Source organism: Hyposmocoma kahamanoa, unplaced genomic scaffold, assembly GCF_003589595.1.
Source record: "Hyposmocoma kahamanoa isolate Upper Pololo Valley unplaced genomic scaffold, ASM358959v1 86, whole genome shotgun sequence".
NCBI classification, from domain to species: Eukaryota; Metazoa; Arthropoda; class Insecta; order Lepidoptera; family Cosmopterigidae; genus Hyposmocoma; species Hyposmocoma kahamanoa.
Window position 1 is genome coordinate 4,173,268 of NW_020654289.1, and position 23,668 is coordinate 4,196,935.

General features: G+C 35.9%; 1 protein-coding gene across 1 annotated transcript; it reads left to right on the forward strand.

Annotated features, from left to right (window-relative positions):
- Positions 1 to 483: 483 nt before the first annotated feature.
- LOC113234767 (acetylcholine receptor subunit alpha-like 2) lies at positions 484 to 22,919 on the forward strand. The gene is made up of 5 exons (XM_026470237.1): positions 484 to 660; positions 2,141 to 2,294; positions 20,518 to 21,088; positions 22,013 to 22,205; positions 22,607 to 22,919. The coding sequence occupies exons 1-5, from the start codon at positions 508 to 510 to the stop codon at positions 22,802 to 22,804; spliced, it is 1,269 nt and encodes a 422-aa protein (XP_026326022.1). The 5' UTR covers positions 484 to 507; the 3' UTR covers positions 22,805 to 22,919.
- Positions 22,920 to 23,668: the final 749 nt, after the last annotated feature.

Below are 23,668 nucleotides of genomic sequence, written 5' to 3' on the forward strand. Positions count from 1 at the left end.
ATTTCGTCAAAGTAACTCGACGCTACAACAAATTCGGATAGACATGTAAATATCGATTTATGTTCAGGTGGTTTATCAAATTGCTATGTTACACCTTACCTGTTAACGATTTTTTAAAAGATGGAGTCGTAGAAGTAGTCGTAATAATAGTAAATCCGGTGTAAATCGTAAAAAAACCGTTTCTTTTTTCATGATATCAAGCGACGAAACTAAGAAGTCGTGATCCAGGTGGTAAGCGACACACCTGTATTATACGAGAGGTGTATTGGCCACTCAAGAGCTATAAATTGCATAGATTTAACGGGCAGTGCCACTGCACCCGCCACCCTGAGACATAAATTAACAAGTCCAATTTGCCTGTAATTTCACCAGCACACAAACCTAATCTCATATTATAATTATGAAACCAACATCATACTAACTCTGAACTTGACAAGTGTATGAAGTTCATACAATCTAATTTAAAATTTTCTTTTCAGCGCCGACGGCGAATACGTTGTAACAACTATGACAAAAGCGGTACTCCATCATACCGGCAAAGTGCTATGGACTCCACCAGCCATTTTCAAGTCCTCCTGCGAAATCGACGTCCGATATTTCCCGTTTGACCAGCAAACTTGTTTTTTGAAGTTTGGGTCCTGGAGTTATGACGGTGATCAGGTGAGGTTTATCTAATTTACTTTAACGTTTGCAAACACGTGTTTTCCAAACTCCTTTCATCGTTTTACCATGTTAGATTTAAAGATGAAATTTGAAAATAATATAAATTTTTACAAAAAAAAACGACCTCAAATATCCGTGGAATTACATCTGTTTGCCAAGTTTTGCTGAAATCGGTTGCCAAAAAGTGCACAAAACGGGGTTCATAGTTTAGCCACTCTTAGAGGGGCACTATTTTCTTAAAATTTAAATGTGACCAATGCTGAAGTAACCTCTTTCCTACAAAAAAAGAATCATGAAAATCGGTTTACAAATTAAGTAATCGCGTAATATACACAAACAAATAGTTAAAAAGAACAAGCGCTTGTCGCCTTTTCCGTCAAAATAAGGAAAGATATTAAATTAGACTGTATGGTCAAAGCTTTGCCTACCCAAAGAAATGGGCGAAAATTTATATTTACAAACTTCTTGTACTGTACAAAACCCCTGAAAACATCCAAACACCAAACAGATCTTCTGAAAAATCAAGAAAGTTGTCCAATTTTAAATCATTTCGTAAAACGCACTATGGGAGACATTTTGTAATGGAACCCAAGAAAAAGATTATTCTTAGTCTGGCTGTATGGCGCATTAGTGCCTTTGCCTTTTCCAATGGAAAAAACCGTACCAAAAAAGAAAAAATGACATTGAAAATAGGAATATATGTCAGAAGTTGATAAGTTGTTAGTTGTTATTTTGAAATAGCATATAGCAGAACAATAATAATCAGAAACTAAACCAGGTTACACTTTTTATTTTTATTTTGTGACATCTGTGAGAGATTTTATGAACTTTCCAGTTACTACAAGCTGACACTTTTTGTTGATGTCACTTTTTATGAACATCTGTTATTGAGTGGTTTTTTGCGAAATACTTCCACTAGTTTGTTTCAATTATTAAATACAAAGATCTATCACAAAAAATTGACTCGAACCTGTGACCATGATTCCGGGTTACCTATCAGTAGTTTCCAGAAATAACGTTTGGTCGAAATTTCATAACCTCGAAAGTAATTTTGAGAGGAAAATGTTTTTTCTTTCAAAAAATTCGAGTATGTAATAGGTTACCCAATGGAACCTGTAAAGGGCCCGAAACGTTGGTTTGTCTAAAAAAACAATATATGCGATTTAAATCCGGAAAAATAGTTTCATTTCCTATGTGTATCAATCGCGAAAACCTAAGAACTCGAATATTCTATTAGTTTATTGTTATAATATAATTAAATAATAAATATGATATTCTACCTATTCCAATTGCTTACCCCTTGTAAAGGCTACTCTTAAATTGTATGGGCAGCAATTACTCAACAAATGTTATTAATTGTTACTTGGGTGATAAATCAACAAGAAACGAAATATTTATCATCATATAAAAAAAACAAACAAATTTTAAAATGGAATAAATAACGAAACCTATAAATCTCTACCATATTTGTTCACAGATTGACCTCAAACACATAAATCAAAAGAAAGGTGATATGGTGGATGTCGGCATTGACCTTCGGGAGTACTATCCTTCTGTTGAATGGGACATCCTTGGAGTTCCAGCCGAAAGACACGAAAGATACTACCCTTGCTGTCAGGAGCCTTATCCAGGTCAGTTCCTCTGTGTTCATACGTAAATATTGGACGACATACGTTGCCCACTGGGGCCCGTCCATACAAAGTTTTTAACTTTTAAGCACTGTTACAAATAATTTATTAGCCGTTTAACAGATACCGATATATTTCGTTATTTTAGTTAAGATACCGATAACATAAAAAATAATAAAAATGTAAGGAGACTCAACATACCTACCTTGGTTACTGACATAATGTACTTCAATACAAAACACACTTTTAAAAGGACATTGGGAACAATGTTGTCTGAAAATATTTGAAATTAACTGAAATTTGAATTTGAATACAGTGTAGTGTACCACTTACAAAATTGTTTTATTTTTCTTGTTTCGTGTCCTTTTATTTAATAATTGTTTTTTAATGCACGCTTTTTTGTAAGTCAGGATTGCACACTTACACTACATTATATTACTTACATTGCTTTTTTTTTAATAATAACGCACACACTCAACATAGCTCCGCACTAGGGAAGCCCTGTATCGCGGGTACCATGGACACACACATAGACTACCACAAATTACACCCAAACTCGCGAGAGAAATAAATGTAGGCCATACAAATATTTCTCCCGGCCCGGGAATCGAACCTGGGGCCTCTGCGTGGCAGTCCGGCATGGTAACCGTTCGGCCACGGAGGCAGTTATCACTTGTGTCATGGAATTCGGAAACAACGACGGTACCACGAACACCCTTACCCGAGACAATATGTATGTATTAATGCCCACATTATACAATAGAAGTAACTAAAGTAAATTAGTCTAGTCACTAGTCTGTGAATTGAAGATGCAGACTAGACAAATGTATAGATAGAAGTGCCCGGTGGCCTGGCTTTGAATCTGTCTGACTTTATGCAAATTCAATTTCATGGCACCAACCCATATTCAATCATCTATAATTTTGGCCTCATCAGCTTTTGGTATGGACGTTATGATCGTCGTCGTCGTTCACACATTACACAAAAGTAAATTCAACATTGTTATGGTCAGGTGGGGCAAAAGGAACACCGGGGGAATATGAACTTGAAACTTATAACTTATAGTTTCTATGTCGATAAAACTGACAAACGAATTAGTTTAAACGTTTGTAAAGAGATGTCGCTACGATGTTCCAAATCCAATTGGTAGAAGAAACAAATTTGACAGTTGTGAAATCTTGAGAACACGATATCAGGTTATCAGCCTACAAGATATTATTGAAATTCAAATTTAAATTCAAAATTTTTATTTCGGACCATGCCCATAGCGTGTTAGTTACAAAAACTTATAGTCTACGTTAGTATGGAAGATTATTATTAAAACTACATCAAATTATAAACAAAACCCTGGAACTCATGTGTACTGAGTTCCAGTGCTTGCAAATAGCGCAAGCAGAGTACTCCCAAATTAATTTCACAATGCTGTTGGATCCATCACGCACATGGCGCATCGGGGAGGCAGTTCTCTTGCGTATTATCGCTCTATTAAGCATTATCGCATTATTAAGCCACCGTTCCGTACTAAAAATTATTTGATTGTCATTCATCTAACACTGATCTCGCCTTAGCCTGAAACCCGGCAATGAAACCGCTGACAGGTTCGCAAGGGGTGCCATCACAACTGGCTTGCCGGATCATCCAAGCTGCTTCTCATATTCAAATGATCAGGAACTGGGATGAATCTTTCCAAAAATCACTTTTACTAAAGGGTAAATTGAAAACACTTTGGCTGCCTCCAGCCAAAGTGCAAACCTTCAATGCAAAAGTCAATGCAAACCTTAAAATCAAAGCTGTTTAACTTTTTGTAAACTTCAAACAAAAAGGCGTTTAAGTGAAAAGCTTTTAAAAAGCACAACGTTATAACGTCTAAAAAATAAGCAGTTTTTCCCATCTCTACACATGACTGCCCGAGACACACACATACACACACATAGTTTGCTTTGCCTATATTTTTAAAAAATATACTAAACCAACAATTATTTTTAATCTAGTTACATGGACGTAGCAACACGGTAGAGTGTAGCTTAATATAATCCGTGGAGATTAAAGAACGATAGTGATAATATCAGTGGCCGTAGCATGCATGATAAACCTTTGATAAACCTCCCCGTGACATATTTATTTCAGTTAATAAGGCTATGTTGCCGTTGTTATTTTTTTTATTGCTAATACCTAATCGATAAGACACCGCACTAGCGTCATTCGTTCTTTTGTTTGTTTGGTAATGAACTATTATTATAATTTGAAGAACTAATATACGAAATTGGGTATAAAGCTATCTTTGTCATTTAATCATCGCAGCGAAAACGATGAAACAAAATGTTTGCATGTATTGAATAGGCACAAAATAGGGTTGAAACCTCTGTCCACGACTTGGTACTAAATTTTTTGGTCTCAAAATGAAGAAGACAAATAAGACAAATATAAATTGAATTCCAGATAATTCAAGAAAATTCAGTAAAGTTATAGATTTCAGACAGAAAAATAGAAGGTCCTCAAGATCAAATCACAGGAGTGCCCGGTGGCCTGGTGTTGTAATCGCCTGACATTATGCGAGGTCAATATAAAGCCATCGGTCAAGTCCTTACTCAAATCGATCATCAAATAATGTTTCACTAAACTCTGAAGATTAGGTACATGCATGAGTTCAATGATATTTTTCATTTCTCTTTTTAACCGACTTCAAAAAAGGAGGAGGTTCTCACTTCGACTGTATGTTCTTTTTTTTCTTATCTTTTTTTTTGTATGTATGTTACGCGATAACTCCGGTATTTGTGAACCAATTTTCATGATTCTTTTTTTGTTGGAAAGGGGGTACTTCCATAGTGGTCCCATTTCATTTTGAAGAAAACCATCCACCTTGAAGGGTGGCTATTCACGCATGAATATTCATTTTTATAAATAGCGCCTAACTTTAATTTAGGAGCAATTACTTTTAGCAATCATTTAGTCGATTTTGCTATTTCTCCTATTCAAGGCGTCTTTCTCTCGATATACTTTGAGTAGCGTCGTAGTGAGAACCTATTTTTATTATCTCCAGTAGGTATCAAGTCCTGTATAGTGGCGAACTAGGGGATATTTCAATGAAACTTATTATTATACCTAGCATATAGACGTAATTCCACGTACTTTTGAGGTCGGTTTTTTTAGTACTCTGTACTGAGATTATGTATACTATGTATATGATCTTGGACGATCTACTATTTTAATGTTTCTGCAATGATAATTTCAGTCTGTACAACCTCAAATGGCTTTGGCTGATATTGCATAACCGTGAAAGCGTTGAATCAATCGCTTTGTAAAAAATATATAATAAAATTGAAGATACTGATTACTATATGGTGAAAAAGCACGATTTCTAAAAATTTTCACTATAGAAAATAAACACAAAGTTGCATCGAAATTTTACAAGAAAACTTTATATATATATATCAATGATTTTTTTAATATCAACTGAACTAAATACTTATACGATAAACATTTTTCAAATAGCTTATATTTTTCGTTTGTAAAAAAATAAATTCCGAAATAAAGCCAATGTCCCCGCCACTCGATTCAAGCAAAACGTAGTAGTATCGACTCCTAAGGATGTAACCACACTTATCGATGCGGAATCGCAATAGGCGGGACAGAGAAAGCTGTAATTTCGGTACGTATATCGCGACTAAATAGATGCCGGTTACGAAAGGACTTCTTGCCGAATTCTCGATCGCGTCATTGGACTCTGCCGAATGCACCCGAGGACGTCCGAATAGCTCCGATCCTGTTCTTACGAAGATGTATTCCCTTTTACACCCATCGCCGATCGGTGGTTGTGATGGCATAATTGTGGCATCGGCGGCCGAATCTATGACCGTGACGGCTTATACGGCTGGCCGATCGGCTCAACGCGGCAAGTGTGGTGATACGTGATCACACAAGCCGAAATCACGTCGACAAATGTGGTGAATTCCTACAATTACTCAATATTAACGAATATATAACGAAGCATTAAGAAAGTTTAGTTATCTATCGTCAAATTTCAAACAATTTTGTAAAAAAAATGCTTTTTTTTTAAATAACCCATATTACATTTTCTATACCTTAATTTAGTCGGTTTTCTGTACCTATACATACGTATATCTAGTGTTGTAAGATTATAGCTAATTTATTCCCGTTTTACATAAGTAGGTCACTTTTATGAGCCTGTTATTAAATTCGTCCAACAAAATACCAATTCCTCGACTCAGCATTTTCTGTGGTGAGTTTAGGCTTTTGTTTAAGGTCCTTATTATATGTTTACTCAGTGAATTCTAAATAAGATGCCCTTTGGCAGTAGGTACATGTTTTGCGTCCAAATTTACTGACTTCTTATTTATGAGTAACAGACACTGATGTATTTACTTTTTTGAACCGATTTCAATAATTCTTTATGTGCGGGAAATGGGGCATCTTTTCTTTATTAAAAACTAAGTCCGCATTTGAACTCCATCTCACCTGATGGAAAGTGACGATGAAGTCGACGACCCTCGCCTTGAAAAGGTCCAAGTTGTAACGTTCAGGGAATAAGTCTGCACGCAGTGAATTCCACACAATAGCCATTCGCCATATAAATGTAGAAGCGAAGCGCTTCGTGCGAATTCTTGGAATATCCACAACATAGGGGTGGACCCCTAGCCTACGCCTGGTCCCCCGATGATGGAAAGGGGAAGGCGGAATTAATTCGCGCAATTCCCTCGCGCACTCTCCGTCATATATCCTGTAGAATACCGATAAACAGGCAACTTTACAGCGGTGTTCAAAGCTAATTCTGTGTCACCTATAACCCTCTTGACACGCTTGTCAATTGAATACAGGGTGGCCAGTTGGTATGTAGCAAAGCCATCCCATATGTGGCATCAGTAGTCCATACTCGACCAGACTTGTGCTTAGGTACAGTTGAAGCTAATGGCCCGGTGTGTATCTCAAATACAGACGAATTGAGAACCTCCTATTTTTTTAAGTCGATTGGTTCCTGCGCTTCGATAAAGTCGAAAATCGATGGTAAAATGTTTCGCCTTGGTAAACATATTTGTACTGTATCAGTTTCTGCTTGTTGCATTCCAATGGATTTCCTGAGATAATAAGTATTCGTGAGACGTGTTAGCGTAACAACCGTTTAACCTGTTTCAGTCAGCAGTAAAATTCTAACTTAGCATAGATAAGAGCTCTGCCGTAATTTGCAACTGTAAGATTGCGAGAGTAAAGATGTAAGGGTTAAAGCTTTGTTTTATGTTCGTGTTTTAAATCGCTTTTGTAAAGGTGTGGTGTTGGAACGCATTTTGTTCGTCAAGAAAAACGATTTGTTTTTTTTTTTGTTAAAAAAAAGGAGGTGGTTATAGGCTTTATTTATGTTTTCCGATTTCTCCGTCAATTATGGACCGATTTTGATTCTTTGTCAGCAAGTCATAATCTGGTGCGGGGTCACCAGATTCTGCCTCACCATATTATAGGCAGAGGTGGGTGTTGGGTAAAAACCCAAACCCGCCCGAGTTTTAACCGCGTTTTTACCTAAAGTGCAAGTGGTTTAAACTAATCGTGAGCAGAAATGGAGAATACGGGATTTGGTATAATTCCATACTTATTATACCAGTGCCACTGCGCCCATCACCTTGATATATAAATTGAAAAGTCCCTGTGCCTGTAATTTCACCAGCACCCTTACCCTTCAACACTGTAATGCCGTAATGCTCACATTACTGCTTGGCGGCAGAAATAGGTGAGGTCCCAGTACTTCTCTGAACGGACTCTTTCACAACGAGCTCAACTGCTACTAAAAAGCTATAACGTTCTATTATCCAAAGGATCTTACATTTTTTATACCCTAAAAAAAATTATGTATTTTAATGTAACCAATATTGTACAACAAAGAAAAACATAGATAAATAAAACAATAGACCTCTGTTACGCATAAATCTCTTCAGGCTACAATGTAAAGACTTGTATAATCGCATTAGGTGTTTTGTCGTTTCTCTAAAAGTACTTTGCACATTTGCTTTTTTTTTTCTTACTTTTTGGTATTGTCTTATGCAATAAGCACGCATATTAAGGGATTGCTCCTTTATATTATGTTGGGATTGAGTTCTTCTCAAACAATGTGAGGAAATAATATCAAAGAGAGGAAGAGGTATACTAGAAAAAATAAAAATATATATATGTTAGGACAATTGGTAAAAGAAAATGTTGTTTTTCCAGGCACATTAATAGTAGTCTGCTGAACTTCTGATGATGTGTTTAAATGTGTGTCTGTTACTGTATTTTCGTTATCGCTCTTACGAAAATACAAAAAAAAAAACGAAAAAACAGAGACGAATACCAAAGAACTTCAGTTTACCGCTTTTTTTGTGTAACCGGTAGTGGTAGGTAATTTTAATTCTCGCAATTACAACCCTGGGCAGTTGGCAGTATGAATTTTTCTTTTGCTTGTTTACATAGTTCATTGTTAGTAGATAGATTTAAAGTTTAGAGCAGCAGACGCAGTTTGCAGGCCTTGGCCGGGAAGAAGTCGCTCGGTCCATAAATGACGAAGTTTCTGTATTCGTTTTTTAAAAGTTATGCAAACATTTCTGAACGTGTTTGAAAGAAAGTATTTATTTTTTATAATGGCTATTCAAAGTTTTACACTATTTTAAACTTTTACTGCGATACGCTTCCCCGTCGCTTCTCGTTTTTACAGAAATAATAGTGCAAAGTTCTTGGAAGTTGCTGTGCAAATTTTTTTTCATAAATAAATCATATGATTTTCGTACAGTTTTTTTAAAACTTGTTAAGTTAAAATTTCAATTACGACGTAAACCATAGGTCAATTTATTTCCATCGATTTCAACATATATTTTTTCGAATCCATCAGGTACAGAGTTGTTGAAGTTTTTACTATTTTTATTATTCCTGTAAAAGTGTTATCTTGATAATATCTGTGTATTGGGTGCAGCTGTCGAATTCTCGAGTCGAGAATCCGTCGAGTTATCCGTTTTTACAGTTCATATTAACAAGGGTCTTTGTACTTTGTACTGTATTGTAATGCGTGTTCCTGCTAATACAAATATACTGCTTATCTATCTTATCATCCTGAAATAATCAAGAGACGTGGCAGTGTCTATGCTTTTATCGTGTATCGTGTTCAGAATTTTGACACGACAGTGTAGGGTGATACCATCGCTGTAGAATTCAACATGGCTACTTATGTTTACGCGTTCTTTGCCTTATCAATTTAATTGAAAGATTAAAGTCACTTACGTTACGTAAAAATACGTTCGCAGCGTTGCGTACAAAATTAAATATTTATGTAGTTGTTATCGACTGTTTTCTCTATATGTTACGAAAGAATATGACATTTTGCAAAAAACGTACGAGTAGTAGTTACTCTTACAGCGATGCCATGAGGGCGCTGCCGGTGCGCAACCTTACGTTTTCAACGCAGTTTTTAGTAACAGTAGAATGCCTTATGAAAGAGTTCGTCCAGGGAAGTACTGCCACTTCACCTATTTCTGCCGCCAAGCAGTAATGTCAGCATTACTGTGTTCCGGGTTTGAAGGGTAAGGGTGCTGCGGATATTACAGGCACATGGGACTTGTCAACCTAAATCTCCGGGTGACGAGCGTAGTGGCGGAGCCCCTCAGATCTTTGCAATTTAAAACTGAGTGGCACTGCAACTGTTATGGACAGGCGTGTGGCTTACCCTCAGGCACATGACTTGTCCGCCCGCGCATTACGTAAGATACTTTTGTCTTTAAAGCCATTTTCGTAGCTTTTAATGACGTTGAGACGTTGTAAATCCAACATTTATTCCTAAATAGTTTATAACGCACCAAAATTAGACAATAAAGTTTCTCGGAGATGGGGCAAACAAAATAAAATCAATCAATTACTGGTTACATCGTGATTTTTCTTGACCGTACTTACTTTTTTATTTTTAAAAAACGTACTCTCGTTTATTTACGATCTACAATATGCCAGAGTTTTCTAAAATTTATTTAAACATTGTTTGCAAAATATTGTTTGGGCCGATTCGATGTTTGTTAAAGAATACCTAGAACAGAAAAGCCAGGATCAATATCATTATGCAATCTGCAGTTGTTATTCATAATTTTAAGTTTGCAATCGCAGAAAGACTATGAATACTGTAGAAAAATACATTAACACCACTTCCAGAAAACACATGAGTTCTACCATACTCATTAGAACGTATTATATTACATTTACATTTTTTTGTAAAAACAGGATATTAGTTAATATTACCCTATGTTGAGAGTATCGTGGAGAGACAAAGTCACGAACGAAAGGGTACTGCAACGTTTTGGTCGAAGTGTTGAACAGCATCAAAAGAAAGAAACTGGAGTATCTGGGTCATATACTGAGAAACCCAAAGTACAACCTGTTACAATTAATAATCCAAGGCAAAATACAAAGAAGGGAATAACCTGGCTCAGAAATTTGCGCCAGTGATTCAATAGGAGCACCCGATTATTATTCAGAGCTGCAGTGTCCAAATTTCAGATTGCTATAATGATCGCCTACCTTGATTAGAAGGTAGGCGACTTACTTTACTTTAGGTTAACTGTTGTAATAATTAAAACTGCATATCTCATTTAACACTAATGCTTAAATAAATATTTATTACGTTCTTAAATTTTGCCGTTGCGGGGAATTGGAACTAGATGGCACCACATCCTGATAAAGATGGTGTTGCAAAATGAAATATTAAGCGAAGTTGATTATTTAATCGCAAATCACATGTCATTTCATTGAAATTAATTTTCTAAATAATGTGGGATCAGTTGGCACACGTTCTATCCTTGTTTAAATAATATTTGCCAACTAACACGTGAAGAAGGAACACAATATATAAATCGAGTATGTCGATGGTTCTAGCTGATAACATTCATCGACCCTGATAATATTTCGTGAAGTATTACATTTCGAGAATCTACGTATTGCACGTAATGTTATCAGCTAGAACGACCGTTGTGATATGATATTTTAATTATCAAGCGGTTATCACCGCCCATCGAGTAGGTACTTATCCAAACATCTACTCGATGCCGCCACCTATATCATTTAGTATGGAGTAAATTCTATTTCAGTTTGATTTGACAGTTCACGAAATATTATTTAGGCCGATGAATGTTATCAGCTAGAACGACTGTTATGCTATGATATTATAAACCGGCAATGCGATTACGCTACCTAAGTAATTACCATTACCATTTATAACAGAGGCCGGGCAGTCAGGGATTGCCTAACTAGTACGAGTACCAGTGAGACCCTGTATTATACGAGTCAAGCAATTTCCGTTCCCACCGAGGTATCTAGTGATTTTTTTTAGAACACTGTGAGGATATAAGGTTAAAAAATGAAGGATGTGTATAATAGAAAAAAGTAAAAAAAATAGAATAAGTCACTTTTGTTTTTATTTTCCGTAATTACGGACACTGATGCTTGTGAGCACCTATGTGTCAGTTTTCCTTCAGCCTGTTTACATAGTTCACTGTTCTTGGACAGATTTAAGGTTTAGAGCAGTGGACATGAATGAACATTCATATTTATTACTTTCCCAGCTTAGCTCGGCAAATCTTGCACGATTCGTAAATGACAAACTTTGTGTTCTTTTATTTTAAATAATACAAATATTTCGGGCATTTTTTTATAATATCATGTGACGGAACGAACAAATTGTGCGCCTGATGGTATGTACACGGCTGTCCATAACAGTTGCAGTGCCACTCAGAGCTTTAAATCGCAAAGATCTGAGGGGCACTGCCACTGCGCCCGTCACCCTGAGGCATAAATTAACAAGTCACGTGTGCCTGTAATTTCACCAGCACCGTTGCCCTTCAAAACCGGAACACAGTAATGCGGACATTACTGCTTGGCGGTAGAAATAGGTAAGGTGGCAGTACTACGCTTGACGAACTCTTTCACAAGGAGCTCTACTGCTACTAACGAAGTGAAACAATTGACGACACCCGTCAATTGTTTCATATTCGGGCTGGCCAATCGGAACGCAATTGTCACCATAATGATTTGGCAGAATAGTTTTTAAACAAATTAAATGATTACTTATAGACACTGCCACGGGCGTAACCCTGAGACATAAGTTGATAAGTCCCATGTGCCTGTAATTTCACCAGCAACCTTGCCGTTCTAAACCGGAACGCATATATGACATTATTCTTTGGCGGCAGAAATAGACGGGTTTGTAGCATCTGAACCCGGGGTCTGATTAAAGTTGCACCGGAACTCGAACGAGCCCTAATGCGAGTACCGTGTGATCACAGGACTGATTACTTGTCAAAAACAATGAAATTTGAGACGCGTCTAGTACCGAGTGCAGTTGCAAATCGAGACATGGCATTAGGATTGGGTGAAATAGGTATGGTGACAGTACTTCCCTGGACGAACACTTTCACAAAGAGCTCTAATATCTATGTTCGAGAAATAGTTTTTACTAACACTCTTGCAAAATATTGACGAATTTTCAAATTACTTATGACGTTTGTATCGTTATTTGTTGATGACTTACAAAGAGAAGGTGTTTATTAACTTTTTTCTTTCGCGTCGTAAATTTGTAAACTTTTTCAATCCATATAACTTAGACGTATTAAGCCTATAGCTACCAAAAAGGAGCGGAGAAGAGCTGGAGCAGCAACCAATAGTATTTATTCATTTTGTTTACGCGGCACAGAGATTTTAAAATAAATTAATACAAATCTTCCTTCTGCTTCGGTAGATAATGGACCAGTATCGAATTTTCTTGTTTAAACAGAACTCTGTTAGAAATTTTGATTAAATTTGTAATAATTTTAAGATTGGAAGCCGTAAAATTCACATTATAAACATTGTTAATATTTAGTAACAAACAGGGGTGCACGAAAAGAGCCTCCCCTCACGACGTACCATTCCATTCCTGTACGTCTTGCGTTGTGGGTAACAATCGGCTAACCTTACGCCGATGGCATATCATTTCACCACGATAGCAATCATTATAGTGTTTGCCATCGATACATCAAGAAGAAGTAGAAGCAACAAATAACACCTCGCGATATTTTCGGTTTTGCCTATACGAGTACAAATACATATAAATGTAGGTGACAGTACATTAGTAGGAACACGAGGACATATTTATCCTTTTGGTCCTACCAGAAGGAGCATGAGGAAACGGATGGAATTACAGGCACGTGGGACTTGTCAACTATTTATCTAATTATTTATTGTACAGGAAAATACATATCACATTTAGTAAAACGGAAGACACAAACAAAAGCTACTGCTTATTTCTATGAGAAATTTCTTCCTGCAGACCAAAATACAGGACACAATAATTACGCTAACGGGTTTACGTGCACAACAAAACAAAAATAAATCATGTAATAAAATAATAATAAAAAAAACAACAAAAATATTAAATTACTACAGACTGTATAAATACTTAGATAAATACATATTTCACATTATAATATCTACAAAATGGACGGAACCGAGGATATATAGTGCTCCTTGACTATTATTTTAAAGATAGCTAAGGATTTACTGTCATGTACAGAAACGGGAAGTGCGTTCCAAAGTCTGACTGCATGAACAGTAAAGGAGTGAGAATAAAAACCAGAATTGAATAATAATAATAATAACGTACACACTCAACATGGGGCACTAGGGAAACCCTGTGTCGCGGATGCCATGGACACACATAGACAACCACAAATTACACCCAAACTCACGAGAGAAATAAATGTAGGCCATACAAATATTTCTCCCGGCCCGGGAACCGAACATGTGACCTCTGCGTGGCAGTCCGGCATGGCAACCGCCACGGAGGCATTATTATTATATAAGTTAGTTTTAAGCTGTTGGTCTCCCTTTAAGATAAATAAATAAGATGTAGGTCCTATATCCGAAAAAATTAAAGTCTTAAAACGAATTATTTAAGTATAAAATATTTAACTTTGTACATAATTTGTATATAAAGATATTTCTCTTTAAATACTACAGAGAACCTGCTAACTTTTGCATTTCAACTGATGCTCCATAGTTATTAAATTCATATTTACCCCAAAATTTGCAAATTGCCTAGCAGTTTAACGACACACCACGCCACCCACTCCGTTGACGTCGGATCTGTGCCAAATTTTCACCATTTGTTCCTATTTTATTCATATTAACTTTTAGCGCGCGGACTGCAGAACGTGTGGGGCGACCCCCACACCTCACCTACTAAAATCTAAGCTTGCGTTGAAATACTTTGCCTTAAAGTTCTGAATGTCGCTTACAACCACGCGCGCGGCTTCTTCGTCCCGTAACTTATTATAAAAAAGAAGCTACGACGTAGAAATACGGAAGCACAAACAAAGGCTGCAAACTTATGGGATTCTGGGACTTACGAATGAGCGGTAGAAAGTTTGATTTCAAGTGTAATTTGTTTTTTTTTATAACTTCAAGTAACGGGACGAGCAAGTCGTGCGCCTGATGGTAAGCTACACGCCTGTCTATAACAGTTAGTGCCTCTCAGAGCTTTAAATCGAAAAGATCTGAGGGGCACTACCACTGCGCTCGTCACCCTGAGACATGTTGACAAGTCCCATGTGCCTGTAATTTCACCAGCAACCTTTACCCTTCAAAACCGGAACACAGTAATGCTGACATTACTGCTTGGTGGCAGAAATGGGTAAGGTGGAAGTGCTTCCCTGGACGAACTCTTTCACAAGGAGCTCTACTGCTAATGAAAAGTTACTTAAACTTAATTGCTTACCTATGAAATAAAGATGATTTGAAATTTTAATCTGAAATTTGAATAAAACTCTCCTCTTATTTCGTCAGAGGTTTAAAAAGTACGTTTGTGTACGAAAACAAAACAAATACGCAAGAATGCGAATAACGAAAATTGTTGCTCTAACACAGGCTTTTTTAGCTTTCTGGACACATTTTGTAGCATACTTAATTTCACGGCGTTTACCGAGTGTGTCGTTTAACAAACGACCATACATTTTACGTGTAGATAAACACATTTTGACTCCGTAATGACGACTTTTTATTATAGAACCCCTTTCCATTTTGTATTATGGTCCACGTGGGATTTATTCAACTTTTTGCTCGTTACTTGTATCGTTTTTTTTTCTTTCGTAAGCCTAGTTATTTTTTGTTAATGTTGACTGAAAAGTTTAATTTTTGTTCCGATATTTATTCTAAAGATTAGGCTACTCATTGAGAATACATCACGCCAATTCATCACAGGTGGATATTCCAACAAATACGAGTACCTTATCTTGTCCTGGTTTATCTTGTTATCGACGTCAATATGATATTTCCCTACTATTTATATTAATATTATAGCCTCAGGGATTTAATAAATTTGTTTCCGAGTCTTTGTCTCTTCAAACCTGCTTCTTGTAATAAAATGGTTACATTAGAACTCAAGTTTTATTTGAAATTACGAAAGTATTTAAATTTGGTAAACAAGTTAATATTTCAAATGTCTTTTTTGCTTACCCAGTTTTGATAGAATAGCGATTGCTTAAAAAAACTTAACATACTTTTGTTCCCGGTTTTTTAGTCTCTAATTACGTAAATTAATTTTCGTAACGCGGCTTCCTACAGTCTATGATGAGAATTCTGTAGTTGATTAATTTAAAATGTCGGCCCTGTGTGTGGCTGTCGGTGTTCATCAGCCGTGCGAGGAAATCTGTAAAATCACATATTATGAGTGGTCACCAGAAGACGCCATCTGCCTTTCAACGAGTGACGTTCTGTATGAGCGCACACACATTAATCCAGTCAAGTTCATCCAGCAGCGAAATAGTAATTAAAAATTCGTTTAGTGCCTGCCCTATGGATTCAATACAACAATGGATTGAGGAAGTTGATCAGTTTGCCTCGCTATTATAAAGCACAATGTGACCTACCACGTAGATAGATAGTTTCAATCGCATCGTCCACAAAAAAAACAGCCTCATTGCTCAGCAGACCGCAGAGTAGCACAAACACTATTGTACAGGTCATACCTGATATGACGTGTCCATAATGAAGACTATTAATTCGGGTCCACATCAAATAGCCTCATGAGAGTCGATTGGGTCGGTTGAAAGTGAAACATGACCTGATTGACATGACATGAATCTGATTTTTAACCGACTTCAAAAAAGGAGGAGGTTCTCAATTCGACTGTATGTTCTTTTTTTTTCTTTTTCTTTTTTTTTGTATGTATGTTACGCGATAACTCCGGTATTTGTGAACCGATTTTCATGATTCTTTTTTTGTTAGAAAGGAGGTACTTCCATAGTGGTCCCATTTCATTTTGAAGAAAATCATCCACCTCGAAGGGTGGCTGTTCACGCATGAAGATTCACTTTTATAAATAGCGCCTAACTTTAATTTAGGAGCAATTACTTTAATGGTTGATTTTGCTATTTCTTCCATTCAAGGCGTTTTAGTCTCAATATACTTTGAGTAGTGTCGTAGTAAGAACCTATTTTTATTATCTCCAGCGTCACGTCCTGTATAGTGGCGAACTAGGGGATATTTCAATAAAACTTAGCAAATAGACGTAATTCCACGTACTTTTGAGGTCGGTTATTTTAGTACTCTATATTGAGATTATTCTGTACACGAATTTCGTTAAATTTGCGAAGGTGTGATTTTTTTATCGAAGGAAGTGTATCGTATTTCGAGCACCGTAGTTCACTACCGATATCTTCTGTTTTCTTTATCAATAAAAGAAGTTCGAAATCGAAAATCGAAAAACCGAATTTCCGTGTGGCCATACTTTAAAACGTCAATTTTAGGTCTCATTTCGCTTTATGTGATATTTATTTCTTTAACTATATACTAGTGTATCCGAATGATAAAGGTTGCACCGCTCTCTCTCTCTCACACACACACACATACTTTCTCGTATGAAGACCTATCCTAATATCGACTCTGTATTTAAAATGCGTAAGAGTCATAGATAGGTGGAAGAGGAAGAGGTCGCCGAAATGGAAGATGCTTTGGAATACTTTGTGGATTTCAAAATTTATCCCAAGGAAGCAATGCATAAAAATGCTTCCTAAAAATAATGTTAGTAATTTCCATAAAAACTTTTACAGCACAACAGCTCCCGTAAAAGCGTACAAATAAATTTTATAAGCCATTACTTTTTGGGTACCTCTTTAGTAATGAATAAAAAAGCAATACATTGCTACGATCATGACTCTCGAATGAATGGAAATGTCGTTTTGATTCTCATACTATAATTTTGTAATGTACATCTTTAGACAAATTTCTGTCGTTACAGGGCTTTTTATCACAGTAGATTTTTTACATTTTGCCCGGATATTTTTTACGATTATACGCTCTAATGATCACATATCTGCCCTAAAAGCTATCAACTGCCGCTTGCCAGTCAACTGTTAACCACAGAGCGTGAAACCTTTCTGAAATATCGGGAGAGTGTTTTTGTCAGATACATAATGACTAACGCCAATTTTTTATGTGAGTTTATAATTTTGTACTCTGAATTACCTATAATAAACGTAAAATCCGACTTTCCGCCTTTTTTGTGTATGGACGCAATCATTTTACCCAATAAAACCTAATTGACTGTTACGTCCCAAAATTTATTCATTACTCAATAACACCTTTTTTACAAAATTTACGCGTATTAACACAAAGTTGCAAATATGTTGTGCAATTCATACCACACGTGACTTTGACAAATTTTTCTTGTTCTCAAAAGTTTATCATTACATTCATTACCAGTAACTGCAGCCTAAATTCGAGCAATCCTTGACAAATTTATAATGAACTCTGACTTTGTCACCGACTACGTACTTTTTACTTACATTTACGATTAGCATTATTGGATGCTGTTAAGTAATAATGGGTCAACTCAGTAAGATATTTTTCGTTGTTTCTGATAGTTTGTTCCAAAATTTACTTATAAGATGAAAACTTTACACAAACTTAACTTTGCACTTATACAAATAGTACATACATTACTAATTAATGGGTAAACGTAATAGCCAGCAAGACATTATTACACAAAAATACCGTATTATCTTTTATAGATTTTTACGACTGGTGGACTCGAACGCGTATTAATGTCTATAAAAAAGAATGATTGCTTGCAATACTAACCCAATTTTTAAGTGTTCTATTATTTAATGCTTTTGTTTCGTAAATAAGATCGAAAATGCTTAAAATTTATCATTCGTTGCCAACACGACATTATGTTGCATTTTACCCATGGTAATTATAAAATTAAACAAATGACTTGACTCCATTTTTGTCATATCTTCATTATTTTGTGAACCTATCACCTATGAAATTATAAAAAACTCTTCTACACTGGAACGCAGTAATGCTCATATTACTATTTGGCGGCAGAAATAGGTAAGGTAATAATAATATTATACTGAAAAACATTGATTTTAATCAAGATATTCGATGGAATCAATCACAACATGATTGAATTAATTACTTGATCTTCAATCAATGTGCCTTTGTACCAAGAATAAACAGGAAGAATGAAAAGGACATACATGAAGATAATGATGGGAGTGAAAGAATAAGGAGGTTTGTCAAGAGCGTAACATTTTTCTTGTAATAGAGTTCCTCCAGGGAAATACTGCCACCTTACCTATTTCTGCCGCCAAGCAGCAATGAAATTACATGCACATGGGACTTGTCAATTTATGTCTCAGGGTCTTTTTTAAAGCTCTTGAGTGGCACTTCAAATGCTATGAGCTGGAGTGTCGCTTACCACCAGGCGTACGACTTGCTCTTCCCATCACTTTGTATCATAAGCAAAGGCATGACTGTCATTGTACTTTATAGGGTCAGAACATATTTAAGGAAACAAGTTGTACGATCATCTTGAACAACATTTTATTTCAATCGCCTCACATAATAACCTTTAACACTTTACTAATCGACATAAACTTCTCCAAAAATACGACTTGGTATAATAGCTACGCTTGGCATTAGCTTTTCAGTTCAATTTGCCAACACAAGATTTATAAGGACTGAAGATTGATATACCATGTATTTTCCTATATGATATCTTTTCTTTCTTCGAAATTTATTCCTTAGTGGCTTTCTGCTACACCTTTTTTCTGGTAGGTATCTTTGCATGTATTTTACCTGGCAGGAAAGGTACCAACGCCGTCCTTACCTATTTCTGTGTTTCGTGTGGTTTCTGTCTTAAGTCCCAACCGGTAACGCATACGATATTACGGATTACTTTCTTGGTAACGTAAATATCTAAAAGCAGCGATGATTACTATGTTTCGCTGATTCCTGTACATGTTACAAAAATATCTTACAAGTAACGTAATTGAAATATGAATTCTAACAAAATTACGCAATGGTTCTTGTGACATTGGCCTATTAGCATGTACAAACAGACCAATTAGTATGACGGTGGAATTACGGACACATTACATTGAAACTTCAAGCCTAGTAGCAGAGATGCTTTGCTATTACTATCTAATACGTCAAAATTTAAACGAAATAATCATTAATGCAAAATGCTTTGTATCTAACACGTCGCACTTCAGGACACTCGTCTTTGTTTGTTAGAAAAATATCCGCAGAAACATCAGCTTTTTACGATGCATTCCTCCGGTTCAATGACAGTATTTTACACACTGCCGACGTAGATACTTAAGTTTTATGAAATGTTATAAGTCGTTGTAGAACCATTTTGCTTAAGGATGCCATACGGTGTCGTAATCGATTATCAAGCGACATCAAACCCGTGGTTTTAACTACCACTTCTCTGTATTTTATCTTGTCTACGATTATTTTATTTTTGTTTTATGTCAAATAAAACATTTATATTGTACTATCATTATTAACATTTCAACATTAACATTCAACAACACAAAGCTCTGATGTTCTTTTATTATTTTATTTATAGCTTAAACCAATTACGAATCCTGATTTAAATTTAAGATATTTTTGTCTTTTTTAAAATATTTAATTACCTCTGCTTCTCTTTTGTCTCGCCTTTTATATGTAGGTATAGATATTCTGTGCAGTGCAATAATAGTTTCTAAGAATTTGTCTACATCCAAATACTGCGCGGCGATAGGTCTTACTTTTGTGTTCTGCTGCCCCACGAGGTTATCGTGTAGCATGTATCCCATAAAGATTTAGAGTCCACAATGATCTTGCTTACAATTATGGCTTGTGTGATCTTTATATAATTTGCTACAAATATTCTCTTTTGTTTCAGATATCTTCTTCAATATCACATTACGAAGAAAGACGCTATTCTACACTGTCAACCTAATAGTCCCATGTGTTGGCATATCATATCTATCAGTATTGGTTTTTTATCTACCAGCAGACTCTGGCGAAAAAATTGCTTTGAGTATTTCAATCCTCCTATCTCAGACTATGTTCTTCTTGCTTATTTCTGAAATTATTCCTTCAACGTCCCTAGCATTGCCTTTACTTGGAAAATATCTATTATTTACGATGTTATTGGTCGGCCTGTCAGTAGTAATAACAATTATAATTCTAAACGTTCATTACCGAAAACCAAGTACTCATAAAATGGCACCGTGGGTGCGAAAGTTCTTTATCACGAAACTACCAAAATTGCTTCTAATGAGAGTGCCAAAAGACTTGCTTAGAGACCTAGCAGCACAGAAGATATCAGGAAGAAGTATGAAGAAGAATAAATTTAAAGACGCTTTAGCAGCTGCTGATCAACCTAATTCGAATGCGTCGAGTCCGGATTCTTTGCGTCATCATTTGCCTGGTGGATGTAATGGCCTTCACTCTACTACGGCTACTAACAGGTAACTTAAATTAAAAATTTCTATTCCTCACGACTCATAGCTACCTTGATCTCTTGACCTCTTTATAGCTACTCACTTTGATCTTTTCCGTATTCAGCCTTCAATAAATCTTAGTGTCGTATAATCCAATAGTAAAGTTTCATAACGTAGCTTATTACAAACACCCGATGCAAAGCAGTGTACTTCAAAAAGTCGACAAATGCACAGTCACAAAGTCCAGAGACCTATGTAGGTAATGAGCCAAAACACGATACTTCTACTGTAAGTAGTAGAAGCGTTGGGTAGTCTGCAGACAGTCCTAGTTCCTGGTGGCATCAGATCAAAGTTGCCATTATTATTGTAATGTCATCGGATTTCCCTAGTATACCAAATTTGAAATCGACCTGAGTAAAATAAATATTTGTGTTATGACTGTGATCCCAACACTAACTATGAAAAGATTCGATGGTCTTTAAACAACTGAACCAATGACCATCAAACATGGATAAGAACCTTTCCGATTAAATTAGCCTCCAAATAGAAAATCGCTTTAAGATCTAAATATTTGGTTTCTACGACGCCACGGACTGACATACAGACACACAGGTATACAGACAAAGATTTCACACTTATAATTCCCCTATAACTCTCCAAAATTTGGTTAAACCCAAACTTAATTTTAACATTGGTACAAAGGTTAGACCGATGACAATGCCAATTAGTAGGAAATATGATATTTGTATACTCTACTTCTAAAATCAATTTTATATATATTGTATTTGTGTGTGGTGTAATCTCATGTTGATAATTCTCAAGCGTTTGAGAATTATCAACAAGAGATTACACCACAGTATTATAACGTTACGTAAACTTAAGTTTTTTTTTCTAGTATAATGGATTACTGTTGAATAAGGAAATGCCGTCTGACATTTATTTTTTTTATAGATTTAGCGGCATAGTTGGAGCGCTTGGTAGTCTTGGTGCAGGTTACAATGGTTTACCTTCAGTAATGTCAGGATTGGACGACTCTCTCAGCGATGTTGCTCCTCGGAAGAAATATCCTTTCGAACTGGAAAAGGCTATCCACAATGTCATGTTCATTCAACATCATATGCAACGACAGGATGAATTTAATGCAGTAAGTAATGATAATTGTATTAACTTTTGTGAGTGATACACTGAACCTAATAAAAGAGTTTATAAAAAATATGAAATGTACAAAATAATGCTTCTAAATGAATGGACTGGTGTGAAGGAAAGAGACTATGTAAAAAAAATATTCAAGGACTGTAGCGAGCGGAAAAAAAAAGATTAAAGGCTGAATTTATGGTAACTGCTTGTGGGCAGCCCAGTAAATGGGCGTTAACGACATCGTAGTTAGGCGTTGCGAGAAGCTAACAGATCAGGCAGGCGATGTGAGACGTAGTGAAAGGTGGGTAATACTATAATGACCACTTTTGTGTACATAAGCTGGCCGTAATATCAGTAGGAGACGTAACATTTGAAATTTATTATATTCTTCTATTTTTTTTCCAACAGGAAGATCAAGACTGGGGCTTCGTAGCGATGGTCTTGGATCGACTTTTCCTCTGGATCTTCACGATTGCTTCTATAGTTGGTACATTTGCCATCCTTTGCGAAGCGCCTTCCCTCTACGACGATACTAAGCCTATAGATATGATTTTGTCTTCAGTAGCCCAGCAACAGTTCCTACCAGTGGATAGCGGTGATTCTTAGAAAATTATTTAATTTTGTCACCGTTATGAGGGTTACCAATTTTAACATCATAGCTGGATGATATTTAATGACTGATTTGAATTTTCGCCATTGTTTGGAAGACATGATGAGAGAACATGCTGAGTGTCGTTAGGTCCGTGAGTGTTAACGATTGTAGCCCTCATTTCCTTTGTTCTGTCTTTATCTTCTAACATTCATTTGTATTCTTTATTATTGCTACATGTTGGTTGTTTATATGTTAATGTTTCCTATTTTTGGTTAGAGTTTTTCCTTTATTGCTACTTTATGGGCGTTGCTAGTTTATTAAACTTAGGATACCATTAGTGTATTTGCTTAATCAAGAACATCCAAAATGGCAATAATATTCCATTTTATAGTAGATTTTTAATTTTATAACCCCTTAGGAATAGTACTAGTATGAAAGTGCGGATTTGGAGAATAGATGCAAGCCAAATTGTGTTAGAATTTGTCACAATATAGCCAAATCGGGCTGTGATTATGTATTCGTAATGTTATTATAGGAAGTAAGGTGTTAAACAATTTGAAATTTAATCCACAATGTTTATTCGAATGTCCCTTTGAGACTTAAACCTTTTTTGTATACTTATTCCTACATCTTTAAACTCTTACTTTTTCTAACTTCATTTTTGTAACAGAAGAAAATCACAACCCTGTAGTACGTGATTTATAAAAGATGAAATATCACAAATATGTTCTAAGGTAATTATGATATTTGTCAATGACATCGCAAAATCGTAGAAGTTCAAAGTCCTGTGGACGGATTTTTAGATAATATTACTATATAAGACAGTTTTGATGAAAAGCTATAATCACTAGTTACAGATGACTTAAAGAAAATATGTT